General features: G+C 40.2%; 1 protein-coding gene across 1 annotated transcript; it reads left to right on the top strand.

Annotated features, from left to right (window-relative positions):
* Positions 1–2,449: 2,449 nt before the first annotated feature.
* Positions 2,450–5,407, top strand: LOC145391343 (uncharacterized). Its single transcript, XM_080265942.1, has 2 exons — positions 2,450–2,647; positions 4,862–5,407. The coding sequence occupies exons 1-2, from the start codon at positions 2,450–2,452 to the stop codon at positions 5,405–5,407; spliced, it is 744 nt and encodes a 247-aa protein (XP_080122068.1).
* Positions 5,408–19,370: the final 13,963 nt, after the last annotated feature.

Raw genomic sequence — 19,370 nt, 5'->3', positions numbered from 1 at the left:
ACTCACTAAAACCAACAAGTAAAATCTGAAAATCGTCAAATATAAGTCAGGAAAAATCAAGCTTAGTAAACTGTACCCCAAAATGACAATGTTCACGCCACGTATGACTATAATGTAAGTTTAAAAACAGTTTATAAATCAACCTAAGCTCAATTTTATTCTAAAATATCATCAAAATTGGTAAAAAAATAAAAACCCCATTGTTAAACCAGGGTTTGGCCATCGTTAGGTGGGGTATGCTGGTATTTCTACCCCCATCGTTAAGCCTGGGTATCGCATCTAGAGGTATCGTATAGTGAGGTATACTTGTACATGAGTTTCCTACCCATTTTGCTCCAACTTAGCCTGAACTTGCCCTCGCCTCATCAAAATCACTGAGTTGTAATGACAGATTGTAGTAATTTGCAATAGTCATGAAAAAATGCTGACAAGAATGTAAAATATGCTGTGAAATGGTGAATTTAAAGACCAAGTTAGTGTAAAATGAGTACTAGTATACTTTTCATTCATTATCTAATCCTGTGTTGCCCCATGAGGAGCGTAGGGGCCAGGAGTGAGGCAAATTGGTCCTGACATTTAAGATGAGAGTGACCAGCCTCACTCATCTCTTAGTGGCATTTATGTGAGCAATAAACCGCAACAACCCCTTGGATATAAACCTACACATGCTCAGTCCGATTGGAGCACCTTAATTACTCACTGAACCACCAGGTACCATAATTTGGTTGTATGGTTACCACCCAGCATAATAAATGGTTTCTTTCTTGGTGTACCGGAAACCATTTTCTATGCTGGGTGGTAACCATATATCCAAATTATGGCACCTGGTGATTCAGTTTGTAATTAAGGTACTCCAATCAGATTGAGCCTGTGTAGGTTTATATCAAAGGGATGGTTGGTATATAAGTATATTGGCATGGTATCACCATGACTTTCAGTGTTCTTGTTGAAATTTATAGCACAGTGTACCATATGCTGAACTGACTGGAGTTGTAGTATATGGGTGTTTGGTAGGGATGGTCATTAACTCTTAGACCTCAGTAGGCTTCCAGTGGTGACTAAAATTGTCTAGAATAGTACTGATAAATCATCAGCCTATATATACAAATTTTGAGGAGTCTACATGTGATAGCACTGTGCACCATGGGTTTGGCTAAGCAGCTATAGCATCCATCCAGGAACCAAACCTCTTCATATTTTTCAGCACCTCATTGTGGCGAAGAACCCTGATTCGACTGTGGTGAGGTTCTGTCTTCCTCAGTGGGGCGCCAGTTCTATGCACAGTTTGCATACTATACTGTACTTTATAGTGATCCATTGGTTGTCACACATAATACCAATTATGGTGCATGATAACAGGTTTGCATGATGAGAAAAGCACAGGGCCTATGAGATTTTTCCTGATTGGTGCCAGGCATCCCAAGTGCAAGGCCAAATGTTCATTTTACGGCAATTTAGACTCATTAAATGCATGCATACTGCTATGGTAAGTATCAGAAACACATAGGCATGGTTAGGTTAATAGAAAGAGATGAAAAGGGCATGGTAAGGAAGAAATATATACCATAGAGAGACCTGAGATGGGCTTGATAGGGGGTTCCAGGGCTAGTGGACAGAGGATTAGTGGTCTCTACTACCTGGGATTAACTCCTCAAGTAGGGCTTTACCTTTAAATCCCTCAAAGCCATCAAGAACCACAGACACTGCATTGTCATTGTTGGCAGAAACCAACTCTGTTGTGTGATACTGATGTTTTTTAGGTAAAAAATGTGCTATAATGGCAGGAGTGCAGAGTTTCGTCTCGCAGTGATAATGAAAACCAGTACTGTATAACCAAGGGATTGCTGTACTTGTAGGATGACCCCATAGATGCAGTTACCTATCTGTGGTCTACAGAAGTACTGTACTGTTTTAACATTGCATAGGGTAAATTTGAAATTGTCATTGCTAGTCATGTACTATTTTTTTCTTTCTTTCTCTCTTTTTTTTTTCCCAGGGCCTTGATCAGCTTTCCCTCAACCCCAGCTTCCATTCGGTGTTTCAGTGTCAATTGCGCCTCTTCTCAAGCTGGTTTGACACCTGGACCTGTCATCATCGCAACAAGCTTCTCTTTAATCTTCACCTCAAGGATCCTGCATTTGTGGAAAAATTTCATTACATAATCATTCAGAAAATCTAAGTGATAAACTGTGTGATTGGATTTCTCTGATTGTATGCAGTTCTGCGTTAAAATAAAACAAAATTAACAGCTTCAGGCATTTTTTAAGAGAGCTGTAACTTGAGATGACAGTATTTAAGACATTTACGGAGATAATTGAAGTTTTTTAAGAAAGTTAACAGGATTAATATCGCGCAAGCAGCCTCTCAAATAATATAAGCATAAACCAAAAGTACTTTGTAGCCTCAGTAGCCAGGAGTGAGTTTACCTTAAAACAGTTAATTCTTCAACATGCCACAGCAACACACCACCTTGGACCAAGTAAACTTTCTTGGTCAGTGGTTCAACTCGTGGTCTGAAATGCAACGAGAAGATTTTTTGCCGATACTAGTGCAAGCCTTCCAGCCTAAAGATCACATCAATGGACTCCTTGGTGGTATTGACTCTTTGAGCTTGCAAGGAAGGAGACCATCTCTTTTTGACTGCCAGGTAAGAATACCTTAATTTTTTTGGTAAATCATATTGTGTCAGTAAATTTTAGCATGCAGTACAATATTGTATAGGATAGCGAACAGGCAGAATGAACTGCAGAGTGCATATAGATGGTGAATGATCTGAAAAGATTGATACATTTACAGTAGGCTGATATTAGGTAGAAGTAGAAAGTAAAATTGCCCAAGGAGTAAAAGTGGCCAGTGCTCTGAAGGCCTTGACAGAATGGAAAACTGAACATAGGAGATGCAGGAATGCCTGAAGATGTGGTATTGTGGTATTGGTCACAGTACAGTAAGCCATTAAGGTGCGAATGTATGTCAGAGCTGGAAAAAAGTCATGTGACGGCTACAATATTTTTACTAAACTTTGACACCACTGGATTAACCCGTAAAAGACGGCTGTCCGCATATGCTGTTTGAGGGTACTAAGGCCAAAAAGACAGGTGTCTGCATATGCGGTTAGGCTGGAGTACCTGTAAACTTAATATTTTCCCCACAAAACAATTTCCGTGTTCATTTATATTATTAATTTGCTTTGTATTATTACTATAGCAACTTTCAAAACATAAAGGTGTTTATGATAAAGATTAACATAGGGTGTAGGCATCTGTAAACAACTCTTAACATCCTAGGTTGTGGTGGTAGAGCAGGTGCCAAGATGCTCTGTGTTTGAGGTATATTGTCAGTGGAAAGGCAGCTTGTTAATATAATAGCATTGTAAAATACCAGTGAAAAATAATTTGAAATATTAACCAGAGTATTTCAGTTATTTCGATAGATTAATAAAGGTAACTTCAGCTGTATTTCTTTGCTGAGTTTATATATACAGTATAACCATCACCACTGTCAGTGCCATGACTCACACCACCCACTGCATTTATTTATACAGTACTGGTGTTGAGTGAGTACTGGTCTGGTCTGTTGTGGTAAATAACTTCCCAGGTTAACTTAGTATGGTGATCAACTGGTTGCAGATTTTACAGTTCAAAGTACCATATGTGCTGTTTTAAACCTTCATAGTTTGTCATGATCAGCTGCTGCTGATAGTATTAACTGTGGAGAGGGTGAGTGATGATGTATGGTACTGATATGGCAAATAACATTAAGGTAACAAGATAACAAGATGGTTGCAGAACCTCCCTACATCTGAGTATGATAACACCTAAAATGTATGTAGTAAGCTAGTGAGCACTATAAATGTACAGGACTAGTTTTATCTGCATTCACCTGCTTTTCACTTTTTTTTTTTTTTATGACACTTATCTGCTCATGCTGCAGGTATACCATCAAGTAAAGTAGGTAGTCAGGAACAGGAAGGCTTTTGGAAGGAGAAGGGATGTTCATATCATAGATTCATCTCATGATGTATATCCATCCATCCATCATCCAATCCTACTTTGCCCCATGAGGAGTGTAGAAGCCCGGGGCTAGGCAAGTTGGTCCTGACATTTAAGATGAGAGTGACCAGCCTTACTCATTCCTGAGTGGCATTACGTGAGCAATAAACCCCAACCATCCTTTGGATATAAACCTTCACTGGCTCAATCTGATTGGAGCGCCATAATTACCCACTAAACCACCAGGTGCCAAAATTTGGTTATATGGTTATCACTCAGCATAGTATATGGTTTCCTGGTGTACAGGAAACCATTGGCTTGTCACTCAGTGTAGAATCACCCATAGGCAGAAGGACAAGCAAAGAATGAAGGAAAGAAGGACAGAAGAGGGTGGAAGGAAAGAAGGATGGAGGAGAGGAAAGGGCAGACACCCGAGAGAGCACTACATTAAGTGAGTGGATGGTGAGCACTCCCACCTACCACCACTCATGATATTTAACTTAGTGAAAAAGTATCAATATTTAGAGAAGGGAAAGTAGCTGAATGCTGCCTTCATGGATCGGGGGAAAATGTATAAGAGTAGATAGACGGACGGAGCAGTTGTAAAAATATATGGAGTAGATGGGAAATGCTGAATGCTATTAACTCTTACCAAGCTGCAAACCTCATATGGTATTGTATGCACTTAATTTCTGTAAAATTTTGGCCAACAAAAATGCAGTAGTACAGCTTAGTCATCTGTTAATTTTTACATCAAGCTTACCCATTTATGATTGGACTGCCCTGCTTGTTTGACTGGACACAAAGGGGACTTACAAAATTTTTTCCTGAAGTCCAGACTCAGTGCAGCACAGTGCCCTATTTGCATACAGGTGAAGTTGTTCCATGACTGGTTTGCATCATGGGCAGAAGGAGAACGAGAGCGCCTGTTGCAGCACCTTCGTGAGGTTGACCCAGACTTCATGACTCAGTTTGACAAACGTGTAAATGGAGGTGAGTCACCACGTGAGGATACTGCTTCCAGCCAGCCTGAATGTGGGGAGGAAAGCCTCAATAATCCACCTAGCTCTGTTAGCTCACCTCCCAGCACTCTCCCTCGTTCCCACAGTCCCCATGACTCTGGCTTAGATGAGCCAGCCAGTGATGGTGATCACACTGAGCCACATAGCCTGGACTCCAATCATGATACAGAAGACACAGTTGGTGCTGGAAGTGTTGCAGTTGGCTCATCAGTATGTGAAGCTCCATCACCTCCAGTGAAGCCTGTGGTGTCACATGTTGAGAATAATGCAGTTACCCAAGAGGACAACTCAGAAAAAGCAGAGATAATAGATAATGGATCTGCAGAAAATAAGATTTTATCAGCTTCTGCAGAAGGGGATGTTGTATTATCAGAAGATGCTGTGGGAGAGCAGTAATGAATTGGTGGTACTGGGCTGATTTTGATACTGATATTATATCTTTCATTATTATACCTATTGTTTATAGAGGGGTATGTAACAAGCAGAATTGTTGATGTGTACAATCCAGGTTACTTGTCTTTCATTTATTCTTATTTAAAGTATGTTGGCAGCAGTAATTGTAACTTTCAGTATACTGATAGTACTACAAAATGTTATTTACTCAAATCTTACATTACTTAAGTTTAAGCACAAATAGAAAATTGTTAATTAACCTGTAAACTTCAGCATTAAGGTTTTCCACCTTTCCTTTGGTGTGCAAACAGCACCACTTTCATCACTTTTGGCTTAAGCCAATTTTACTTGGTATGAAAGTGAACGTGCTGAAGTATGAGAGTATACTTAATATGAGGTAAGTACTATGATGGTTCAGTCATATTGCGTTAGGTGGCCATATTCCTGTAGCTAACAGATAGACAGTGACACTAGTGGGTGAGGCACTCCAGCCTGATTGGTTCATGATGATTTCAAGTCCAAATGGTCATAGGGATTTGTTACACAGTGCTGATCAGGGATGAATATATATATATATATATATATATTTTTTTTTTTAAATGTAACAACTTATATCCCAGCCCCAGGCCCCTACGGTCATGATGGATGATGTATGCATGGATGGAATAAAGTAACAGGATTCATCCTAGCTGTGAAAATACGTACTGGTAGTGTTTATTTTCTTTGCCAACAGTTTAGTATGATGAAGTAAAATAGCATATTTTCAAATAGGGGCTGCCAATTTTTGGCAGTTATTTACTATGGCATGGCCAAGGAAATGTTTGTAGATTTGGATTTTGAGGGGCACTAAAATGAAAGTTTAAAATCTTTCAGTAACCTTTACAGACAATATTTGCTGTAAAATATGAAGGAGTATGTGTCAGAGTTTGGATATATCACATATTAGACAAATAGTTTTGTTCATTTAGCCTGGACAACAGACAGAGCATCAGACAATGAGGAAGGGAGAGAAAGAGAGACTAGATGGTGGAAATAACACTGCCATATAAGCCCTACTTTCCCTCTTTCCTCTTTTTCTTTCTCATTTCATAGTGATGGGGGAGAGAGAATTGGGAATGGTGGTAGGGTGAGGATGGGAAGGGTTTATACATGGCATTTATGTTACTGAATTACATAATCAGCAGACTGCTCCAGCTAAAGTTAATCGTGGAACATTCAAATTTGGGCCTCACTTCCGTATGTCATTCACTTAGAAGGCAATGTGGAATGTCACTGATTAGTTAAATTTGCACTTAGTTCATGAATACTACTATAAATACTGTTAAAAATAGTAATCTGGTCTTTTATTTCTGAGAATTGCTAGTTCTTCCAAAAGAAGTTACAAGCATTCAAGACACATTTGCATCTATAAAGCAAACTTCTGCATATGGTGAATCCAGTGCAGGCTGTGACAACTTCACTGAGGAAGACACAAAGTGTAGAGTAGGCGTCCATTACTAAAGAAGTCAGACGCAGCAAAATGAAGCAAACTGGGTCCATACTCTGCACTCTGTATTTTCCTTATCCCTATGTTTAAGTGGCAACAGCTACACCATGCCTAGTAATCATCCATCCTAGCACCTCTTTGAAGACTGTAGTCACTCATAAAGAATGAGGTATTTAGCTGCATTCTAAAATATTCAACAGCTTGGTTTGTATAAATGACTGACTAACCTGATGTCAGGCATATTCTCATACTTTAGCATGTTCACTTTCATATTGAATAAAACTGGCTTAAGATGAAACTGATAAAAGACTCTGTTCTGACATTAACTAGCAGTCAATGCAACGCAGAAATGATGTGAGGGAGTTCTCAGAGGAGGAGCAAAGATAAGTCCTGCTGCTTATTTAACACAGATTGAACCATCTTTAATAGATAATCATCACGAGACAATATCATTGTGTGAACCAGTGTTAAGAGGCAGCTTCTGTTGGGAAACTCTCATAGTTTTGACAAAAAATATACCATACCCCCAAGATACAGATAGGAACCACTGAACTTGCCTGTATGAAGAGTTAACATCTTTAGCTTATATTTTAAACGAGCACTATCATCCAGCCTTCCAGACACTTCAAAATGGCTTGGAGGTAACAACCTGAGATGATGAGGAGATGTCTCACATGGAGCATTAGACTGCCTTGTGAAAACTAATGCTTCCATAGATCTTATGGCAGTATCAGGGTTGCATTTCCAACTAATTCAAATTGTTGTACACTGATGTCATTACCCTCGTGAACCTCTCGTCAAGTAGTGGCATTTTCTTGCATATGAGCAGCCCAGCCCAGCTCAACTAATGCTTTTGTGAAGCTTATATATCAGCAACCACAGGGCCGATTACTGCGTGATTTGCACCGTATGAAGAGTTAACATCTTGACAGGTTTCATCACACCCCGGCGGTGCACGTGCAACGCGCCAAGTGCAGCGTGTCAGAAATATTCAAAAGAGGGCCACAGGCCAGACAGTTGGTGTAGAGGCATGAAACTTGGTAGGTAGATAGCCATTAATATACTCTTGGCATCCTCGGGGTGGAAGGCAATATTTCAGTGCTTTTGGATTTACATGGCCTTGCTTGTACCTCACCGACAAAGGCGTTTTACTGGTAAGTATGGTACTTGTATATCTTTCCATCAAAATTATGGTACAGTGCTGTATAATCATCCATATATCATTACAAGCAGGCATTTTGATATTACTGTAGTGGTCTGATGAAATAAAATATTGTTAAAAAAATATATACTGTACAGTAGGATGAAACAAAGTACTCTACACATATTTGTTAAAAATCTTCCATCCCTCATCATCCAGTCCCTTTTGGCCCCATCAGGAGCACAGGAGCCAGGGTCTAGTTGACTAGCCTCACTTGCCCCTGAGTGGAAATGTGTGAACAATAAACCCATCACTTCTTGGCTCCTGCTTCCGTCTCATTGTCACACCGTGCATTTTATGACATGACCACACTGCATTCCAGCATGAGCTTACCTCAGTACCTGATGCCTGCCCATTATTTTTGACAAGATACTGGTTTAATTTTGTCAAAACACCATACATTAATTAGGAAATCATAAGTTTTTAGTGAATATTACATACCATATACAGGCATACCATGGTTTAATGATCCAATTGGTTAAGAACCTATCGCTAGGTGGGGTTTCGTATCTTGGAGTAGATTAAACATGTAAAGTATAGGGATGCTTTTTTGAGCCTTGAGTTTCCTCCCAAGCCAAGTCCTAAACCTACCCAAATAAGTCCAAAAACAAATTTCTAGCTAACCTAAACCCACAGTAGTTTAAAACAAGTTAAACTAAGCCTAAAATCAGTTTGTAACTCACCTAAACCCAAAAACAAAATCTGAAATTCATCAAAAATGTCTGGAAAAAATCACTTAGTAAACTGTGCCCCCAAAATGACAATGTTCACTCCACCTATGACTAAAACACATTAATCAAAGTCTAATAACAGTTTATAAATCAACCTAAACACAAAATTTAAGTCTAAATTATCATCAAAATTAGTTTAAAAAAAAAAAAATCCATAGTTATACCGGAGTTCGGCCATTGTTCAGTGGGGTAGGGTGGTATTTCTTCCCCCATCGCTATGCCGGGGTATCGCATCTAGGGGTATTGTATCTTGGGGTCTGCCTGTATTTAACCCCTCCCGTCCAGGTGGCATGTACACATGACGACCAGGGGACATGTATACATTGATCTAGTGTTTTGTAGTATTATTGTTATTGTATTATATAACCAAACCATACGTGCTCCCTACGTGTCAACAAGTGGGTTGGTGGAGGGTTAGTGCCCCTCCCAGTAAAACAAATAACTCAAAGTCAAATGGCCACCCCTTACGGGATTATGGTGTCTGGCAATAGATAGATAGATAGTATTACTATTTTGATTATTGCATCATTTTATAATATCATCTTATACTATAATTTTATATTATACTGTAGGTTTAGCTGAGAAATTATGGTGTAAATAATGGTGATTTTTAAGAAAAACACCTGCTGGTGGTTTGGGCGGTGAAAACAACCCCCGGACATGATGGGTTAAAAACTTTTTAAATAAATGTTATATGTGAACTGCTATTTCTAATTATAGTACAGTATTGTCATTTTCAGAAATGGAGAACTAAAACCAAAATACAGTTAGCGTACGAGGTGCTATCCAAAATTTTCTGGACTAATGCTATATAAAACTGAAAACTCACCATAGCTCCTGTTGGCTGCCATCACCCTTGAAGTAGTTCTCATGCACATAGATACACTGGTCCTAGTGCTTCCTCCATTGTTGGAACGCTCCCTGGAAATCCCTTTTGATAAGTGTTGAGCAATGCCAGCTGTTCCTTCTGGATGTCCTCATTGGTATCAAAACAACGCCCTCTCAGCTTGTCCTTCATTTGGGGGAACAGAAAAAAGTCACAAGGGGCCAAATCCGGCAAGTAAGGAGGGTGGGGAGTGATAGCCATGTTGTTCTTGGCCAAAAACTGCTGGGTGTTGAGCGCACTGTGAGCTGGGGCGTTGTCATGGTGAAGCAGCCAGTTGTTTTCTCACCAAAGGTCGGGGTGTCACTTTCCCGCATCTTCACACAGTCCCCGCTAAACATCACAGTAGAAGTTGGAATTGACATTTTGGCCATCTGGGATTAATTCTTTGTGCACAATCCTTATGATGTCAAAGACAACAGTCAGCATGCTCTTGACTGCTTTTCACCTGTCTGGCCTTTTTTGGCCTTGGTGAGGTTGTCTGACCAAGAGATGGTGCACCAAACACTTGCTGAATCATTGCCAGGGTCACTGTTGCATTTTTCCTGAGATTCACAGAACTTGGTGCAAGTTCGCTGTTCCTTTTTTTATATCCATCTTGAAAATCACCAGACGACACGTGCACAACGGCAAACAAACGAACATCACTAATCCCCATATCTGCCTAGCTCAATGTTGCTTGGCACACTGACTCACTGTGCATATAAGTATTGTCTCCTAAAGGCACATCATGCTACTACAACCCGTTTAGGAGTTGCGTTCCCAATCTGGGAAGTTTTGGATAGCACTTTCTACTGTACTTGATCCTGCCTAAAGCTGATGATTGTTTATAGATGATTCCCTGCTCCATGTATTAATTTTCAAGCTTATGTGTACATCATCTTCATCCTGACCACTTTCCCACTTAAATATGGGGTGAGGTAGGGTCAAGAAAGCTAGGAAAGAGAATCCATGATAGTGGGAGAACAATTAACAATATGCCAAATGATGCATTTCACATTACCTGCCAGGTGAAGTTAATTTATTGGTGATAAAAAAAGAGGTGCCAAACTTTTGTCATGCTCCTATATACATGATACATCCAACCAACTCTAGTGCATTGGATGAAAAACCTGGCTTTTGAAAAGTATACATGAATTAAAATCAGATATTCACACACACAAAAAAAAATGCAATATCTTAACCTTCTGTATGTGGTAGAAGTACAGTAATAGAGTATTTCTACTCGGCCCAAGTTCTGTAAAATGCATTTAATCAAGATATCATAACTAACTTCACCAATGCATACTAAGCAAAATCCAATTTTTTTTTTTTTTTTTTTTTTTTTTTTTTTTTTTTTTTTTAAGTACTGGTAAGTAATTAGATAAGTACTCAGAGGTAGTGAATGATATGCTGTTACAATGACACATGGGTGGATCCAGGGGTGTTTCCCTGGTTGCTTGGGCAGCACCCATGTGGTTGAGGAAGTAAATTTCATAGGCTTAAGAATTGTGTTTTGATAGAGAGAGAGGGGGTGGAGACTTACAAAATTGAAATAAAATTAGTAAGCAAACTGATCCCATGTATTGGTGATTATTTAAACTACAAAGAGATAAGTAAACCATCTGTCTATATAAACCCAGGTGCCTTAATCCTGTAAGGGGTGGCCACAAACAAATCATCTCCATGTCGCCCTGTCCCTCACCATTTCAATGCCCTCCCCCCAGCTTACACTCCCTCTCTCATATACCTCTCCACTCCAGCTCTTCATCATTTTGTTTACTTGTAACCACAGAACCAACCCTTATGTGTTCCCTACGTGTCAACAAGTAGGTTGGCAGAGGGTTAGTGCCCCTCCCCAGAAAACAAGTAACTCCAAGTCAAATAGCCATCCCTTAACTGGATTATGGCATCTGACTATAGTGTATATAGACAGATAGATAGATCTCCATCTCTGAGATGGAATGAAATGGAGATAAGTAAACAGAATCATTACACTAAACATAAATTCCAAGTAACTCAGCCAGGAACAATACTCTGCTTACTCTAATTTGGCCTTTATTTTCGTCCTTGTGCTGCTTATTTCACGTAACTTAATGATCGAAAAAGACAGTGGTAAAGCCCTATATCCTTTACATAACACTACTTCGTGACTGGCACCATATTCTAGTGTTAATCTTCTGTTGCAGCTCAGCATTTTAGATATAGAAATGTCAATTTTAGGCCAAGTTAGGACAAAAAGGGGGTTAGTCACTAGAATCTGATCCGTGAGAATGATACAGGTTCACTTCTGTAATGCCGCTTGCCACAGCCAATCAGAACCTTTAGACACCAACTGAGTTACTCTCTCACTTTGTTATTTTTGGATACGGCTATGCAACACATTTTTTTTTTTACTGTTTATTTGCATTGTCACAGTGCATCAGGGTGCTGCTTATTTCACAAAAAATAACTAATTTCTCTGCAATAATCATACTGATAGCAATGTATTGATGCTTATAATATCTGTAAGTGCAAAGGAGAAATAAGGTGTATAAAACGTATGCTGGCTTGTCTCTATACACTTCCAAATGACCAAGCCAAGCGGTTTCCTGTACACCAGGAAACCATTTACAATGCTGGGTGGTGATCATATATCCAGATTATGGCACCTGATGGTTTAGTGGATAATTAAGGTGCTCCATTCAGACTGAGCTTGGGCAGGATTATATCCAAGACGTGTTTGGGGTTTATTGCTCATGTAATGCCGCTCAGGGATGAGTGATGCTGGTCACTTTCATCTAAAATGTCAAGACCAACTTCCCTCATCCTGGCTCCCACGTTTCTCATGGGGCAACAAATGATTGGATGATGATGATGATTATACACCGCATACAGTATTTTGCTTTTATTGCCCATATGTACATTTTTATCATGACATGGTGCAGGGCATCACCCTGGAAGTATTCCTGGATCCGCCCCTGTAACATGACCTCTATTTATTTGTATTTTTCACATTAAGCAGTGCTACACAATCCTTTACTGTAGTAATCTGTTTTTGTATTTTGTTGCTTGCTGTTTCCAGACAATATTCAATTGAGAATGACCCTTGCCAGTTGGAGTGCTTAATGAAGGCCATGTGCAACCCCTCCAGTTATAAAAGTCTCTTTCAGACTAAATAAAACTGTAGCCTACAGAGAAAACAGGAATAGAATAATTACAGTAGATCCTTGTACTGGAGAGGCTATAAAACTGTTTATATTGTAAGGCAGCATAATCTTAGCAGCATTTGTTTTGGCTTTGCATTATGGTAATTATGCTGGAATGCTGATTCTGCCGTTAATATGATGGACATGTATTTTAATTTGGTAAGGCAAGCCACTGTTACCTAATGCAGTTTTCTGGGGCCGTCCATAGTTAGTGGTATTGTTGGTAAATTTGTTCTGGTTTAATATTGTATATTTTATCAGTTTTCATGTTCATATTTTTAGGCTTTTAACTTTTTCTACTTTTTGCCTCAGCATATAGTGTTTACTGGTTTCTCATGACATAAGTTCCAATAGTGCTATATCACGGCACATGAGATTAAGTGCATTCTATTTGGGACACATGTTTTGCATTAATCAGTGACAACCAATTTACTTATGTTATAGGATGTATGTACAGAATACATTCCCTCAATTTAAGATTGTAGGATTCCTTATTATGTAGAGGTAGAGGGATATATGCATGTCACTCTAATTCCAAAAATGTCTATTAGCATAGGACATGAGTATGTTTATATTTTTAATTGTAATCACTATACAGCAATTTGCAAAAGAATGAAATCCCATGTGATAGAGATAGTAAGTTTATGTATTACACACACACACACACACACACACACACACACACACACATATATATATGCCTGTGAGTGACTCTACACAGTGACAAGCCAAATGGTTTCCTGTACACCAGGAAACCATTTACTACACTGGGTGGTAATCATATAACCAAATTATGGCACCTGATGGTTTAATAGGTAATTAAGGGGTTCCAATTGGATTGAGCCTGTGTAGATTTATATCGAAGGGGTGGTTGGAGTTTGTTGCTCATGTAATGCCACTTAGGGGATGAGTGAGGCTGGTCACTCATCTTAAATATCAGGACAAACTTGCTTAGCCCTGGGCTTCTCTTGGGGCAAATAAGACTGTATGATGGATGGATGTATATATATGTATGTGATAGGTGGTGGTGACCATTATCCACACACTTGATGTAGTGCTGCCTACTTCTTCCTTAGCCTTTATCATTCTTTTTCTGTGCTTGCCCTCCTTTCTTCCTATTTCTCCCATCTTTCCTGTCACTTCTTATTGCTTTTCTTTCCTTTACAGGTGGCTTTACATTGAGTGACAAGTCAAATGGTTTCCTGTAAGCCAAGAAACCATTTACAATGCTGGGTGGTAACCATATAACCAAACCATACATGCTCCCTATGTGTCAACAAATGAGTTGATGGAGGGTTAGTGCCCCTCCCCGTAAAACAAATAACTCAAAAGTCAAATGGCCACCCCTTACGGGATTATGGCATCTGGCAGTAGATAGATAGATAGATAGATGTATATCCATCCATCCAATCCTACATTGCCCCATGAGGAGTGTAGGAGTCCAGGGCTAGGCAAGTTGGTCCTGACATTTTAGATGAGAGTGACCAGCCTCACTCACCCTGAGCACCGTTATGTAAGCAGCAAACCCCAACCACCCCTTGGAGATATATATATATATATATATACATGAGATCTGTTTGAAAGGTATGCAACCTATTGCCTGTGGAGGGGGAAAGCTTATATATATTTATATACTGGGTATATATATATATATACAGTATATATCTGTGTATAGTTGTGAAGGATGATGATTTTAATCTTCATACTGTATCATCATCATCACTCATTACCATCCAGTCCTGTGTTGCTCCATGAGGAGTGTAGGAGCCTGGGGCTAGGCAAGGTGGTCCTTACATTTAGGATGAGAGTGACCAGCCTCGCTCATCCCTGAGTGGCATAATCTACATCTGAAATTTTGTAACTGGCATAGTGAGGCTAGTAGTGTAGCCAGGTTCAATACAGTAGTTCTTTTAGATAATTCAGGAGTATAGATATATCTAGGTCTGAAGTTTTGTAACTGGTGTAGTGAGGCTAGTAATGTAGCCAAGTTCATTAGAGTAGATGTTTTAGATAATTCAGGAGTGCTGGCTTTTCTTTTCCCCCTATTAAAAGATTTATGAGCATTACTAGAAAGAATCTAGTGTTATAGTGTATTTTCCATTTAACTTTTTTATTAGAACTGAAGGCTGGAAGCCTGGAAAAAAAAAAAAAAATGTTTTCCAGGAAAAATTACATTAAAGAGAGCCATTGTTGAGCTCCCTTGATTAAATGTGACAAAGTCAATGTTGTGCATCTGATACACCACACTAACACTGCATTTCATTGCAGTACAGTACTGTGATCCGATAGTTATCATGCATAATTAGTACCAGGCCTAGCGTGTGATGACAGAATTGCATGATCACAAAAGCACAGATCCTGTGGGATTTACCCTAATTGGTGTGAATGGATGGATGGTAGTGGGTACCCCATTCACAAACCCAAATTTTACCTTTTACAACAATTTATACTCACTAAATACCAACATTCTGTTATGGTAAGTACCAGAAACACACATAAACATGGTTAGGTTAATAGAAAGTGATGAAAAGGGCACAATAAGGAAGAAACCACATAACACAGAGAAGCTTGAGTTGGGCTTAAGAAAAAGGGTTTTGAGGCTAGGAGGTAGCAAGTTAGTGGTCTCCACCACATGGAATTAACTCCTCAAGTATTTTTATCATCTTTGAATCCCTCAGAATCATCAGAAACCACAGATACTGCACATCATTGTGGTCTGAGACCAGCTCAGGTGCACGATAATGGTGTTTTTTATCTAAAAAAATGTGTGATTAATGACAGGAGTGCAGATTTTCACCCTTCAGTGAAAACAAAAGGAGCTATAACCAATGGTTCACTGTACATTACACTGAAAATATATTAGAGTGCAGTCTTTCACAGATACCAGCTTAGATTTGGGTTGAGTTGAATAACTTGTGATGCTTGTTTTGCCTCTAGAATAGGTCCATATAGAAGCCACATAATGGAGCACTACACAGTGCATGCCATACTAAGACAAAGGCACAATATCAGCAGTGTAAGGAACCTATGGGACAGCCCCATAGCGGTAGTTGCTTACCTGCAGTTGATAGGTCCACCAGTCCAGGCAGACGGGTTGAGCAAAATTATCAAGATATATGTATACATGCATCTCATTAAGTGTTCTACTATTCTCAGATGTCACAAACATTCCAACTTGTCCTGTTGTGCTTTTAGAGGATTTTAAAATACTGTGACTCATATATGAGGATAGTCAGTGATCATGGGATGGTAGACTGTAAATTTTACCCTATCGTGGTTGTCGGTTTTGTTAGATATTGTTTATTGATGTTTAGTTGAATGCTACACTGACATAGGTTTTGCATAATTTTTGTTAATACATTACCACATTGATTTTTTATTTACCTGTACTTTGAATGTTGCAAATGAATACTTTTAATTATTGTTAGTAGTATGTGTGAGCTGATATTTTTATTTTTTCCTGGTACTGTTGGCTACTATTTGTTGTGCAGTATTAATAGTATTTTTTACATGTTCCAGTAATATTTTTCCTGATCTAGTAACCTGTACTGACATGGAGTGAGGAGGTTCAGAGGAATTTTCTGTGTTTTCATGGGGATAAACTAGAGGGTAAGAAACCAAGTTGGAGGAACTGTCTTTTTTTGGTGCAGGAGTTCTGAGCTGCTTGCAACACAGGTGTTTAGTTATGGGATCTCCACATCTCTATGCCAATACAAAGAGAGGGGTGAAAGTTTTCATATCTCAATACCTAATGCCTTTAGCCACAATTACAACATGTAGAGAAAACGCGGGTAGAAGTCTTTCTTATCAGTTGTTATATTAACCGATTATACCACATCACAAATAAAATTGTACTTGATATGTGTTATGAAATCTGTATTTCAAGTTTATGCTGTGTTTTTTTGTTTAGTAATTTTTAGGCCAGCAAATAAACTTATTTCTCAGTATGTTCCATTTTACATCCTTCTGCTGCCACACCTACCCCACCACAAGGATGTGAATGTAAAGCTTGAGTGAAGAACGGTTTATTTACAACAATAACAAAAATTAAAAACCTTCAGACCCATAGCTTGGGGGGGGGGGTTGAGAGGGTTGGTCAACCCCCCTCCTTCCCCTCCCTCACCTGCCTAGAGGTTCTCTTTCTCATGGTGATTTTTAACCCATAAACTCCGAGGGTTCCTGTGAGAGGGATTTTGCTGGAAGGGTACTAGTCTTACTGCCCTCCGCCTCTCGGCTTATGGTTGTGAAGCTCACAGGTCCATACCCTGTGGTTTCCTCCATTATTAACTTTTGAAAATGTCCAGTTCTGTCTTATACTGAGAACGCTGGGTGCAATTGGTTAAAGGAAGTCATAGATTTACCAGTGCTTAGCCTATTAACTTCCAAGGTTCCTGTGAGAGGGATTTTGCTGGAAGGGTACAGAGCATATTACCCTCCTCCTATTGGCTCATAGTTGTGAAACTCATAGGTCCCTGCCCCGGGGTTCCCTCCTTTATTAACTATTAAAATTGCCCAGGTCCATTCTATACTGAGGACGCTGGGCGCAAATGGGTTAATATGAGTGCAAAAAGAGTCACTCCATTCTAAAGATTTGTGCTGCTTCTCAGTGTCACATGTATACACGCAGACCCCCATACCAAGCATGCAGCATACCTTTGACCAGCTGGCTGCTGTGCAAGTCTAGTTTCAGCAGAAAATGACTCCCCCACCTTCAAAAAGTCTGGCTACAGACCTGATCATGATACTGTTGCCAGGTAGTTGAGGTACCATCATCAAAATCTAGCATGGATGTCACTCATGTAACAGTGATTCAAGAGATGCATTACCCACCATAATCAAGTCTCATAATCAATGACAGTGTGTTTTGAATGTTTCTTGCCTTCAGACTGGGTGCTAGAGGAGTCACTCTGGGTTATCTTGGTTTAAAAGGCACCCTAGCACCTGTTTTACCAGTTTTATTTCTGCATATGACAGGTCAGTATTCCCTTACATGTTACTTACGCAGTCTGTATGGTTATAGAAGATGCTTGATATTTGTAACATGGGAGAGAATAATGATCTGTAATGAGCAAATAAACATTAAGAAAGAGTTGCTAGAAAGGCTTCCAACTTGATGAGAATACAGCCCGCTGATTCACCCCTGCTATTTGTCATATGGGGTCACACATGCCTGTTTGAATCCAACCATCAAATAGAAAAATTCACTCAGTTTACTGTCCACATGCACTGCAGCCTTATCACCCTCCCCAATCAGTTCTAGCCCTGGTGGGGTCAGCCAGCAACCTACTAAAAACGCCAGTCTACACAAAAATCAAATTCAAGGAGTTCCTGTGCAGCTGCTGGTGGACACAGGCACCATGCGTTCCTGCTTGTGCACACACTTCTACAATAAAAATCGGACAGCCTTCGAGCCCCTCCAACCCTCGTCCACTGACCTCATTGGAGCGGGGGACGAACCTTGACCTTGAGGGGTGAAACCCACCCACTTATAACTATCCCGGAACAGGCCACCCACACTAACCACCCGTTCGTAGTGCACAGGCAGCTCCTATTCAGGGGCAGTCCACATGTAGCTGACCTGTATGCAGTGGTACAGGCCGTCACAAATAAAAACCATCAACATGCCACCTAACCACCAGGCCTGGATGCTGCTGAATACCTCGGCCCAGCAACCCCTGATCTTCTACCCCAAGATGGACCAACCATTTTTTTGCTAGCTGCTTGATTTCCCCAGTGTTCCCCCTCACCTCAACGCCATCAGAGTCGCGAATGTTTCCGATGAACCCTTCACTCTCCCCAAAGGATTAGTCATAGGAGAATTAGAGATGTTAGATGCCCTCCCAGAACTGCCAGGCCCCAGCACCCCCTCCTTGCCCCATATTCCCTCTCACCTTCCTTTTCAGTACAAACAGGACCTGGAGCAGCTACTCCTCTGATGACAGGAGGTCTTTGCCTCGCATCCAGGAGATCTGGGCTGGACCGAGGTCTTATACCACCCCATTCACATTATGGGACCCCCCATACACCAGCTATTGTGCTGGAAAAACCTATCACAATCCCAAGAGGAAGACCGCCAGGTCCAAGAAATGCTCGAGGCAGGGATAATAGCACCCTCCAACAGCTCCTGGTCTTCCCCCATAATCTTAGTAAAAAAGAAAGACGGATCCACAAAGTTCTGTGTCAACTACCACCAACTTAATGATGTAACAATAAAAGATGCCATGTCACTTCCTCATATTGACGACTCCTTAGACTCTCAATATGGTGCACGGTGGTTCTTCACCCTAGGCATGCAGTCGGGCGCCCTAATCCCGCAAAGGGTGGCTGCAGACAAAACGCCTCCAAGTCACTCTGTCACCCAGCATTTGACTACCCTCCCCCCAACTCACCCCCCCCGCTCATATACCTCTCAACTCCATTCCTCCACCTCATCCTCGGTCTACCTCTCCCTCTCCCTCCCTCCACCTCACCTACATACACCCTCTTAGTCAGTCTTTC

Source organism: Coenobita brevimanus, chromosome 18 (genome assembly GCF_032717465.1).
Source record: "Coenobita brevimanus isolate Jiangsu-jjx chromosome 18, ASM3271746v2, whole genome shotgun sequence".
Classification (NCBI taxonomy): Eukaryota; Metazoa; Arthropoda; class Malacostraca; order Decapoda; family Coenobitidae; genus Coenobita; species Coenobita brevimanus.
The sequence above is the reverse complement of the archived record's forward strand: the minus strand, read 5'-3'. Positions and strand labels throughout refer to the sequence as shown.

Coding starts and splice junctions, on each gene's coding strand:
- LOC145391343 (XM_080265942.1), top strand. CDS start 2,450: ATGCCACAGCAACACACCACCTTGGACCAAGTAAACTTTCTTGGTCAG. Junction 2,648..4,861: donor CATCTCTTTTTGACTGCCAG/GTAAGAATACCT, acceptor ATTTGCATACAG/GTGAAGTTGTTCCATGACTG.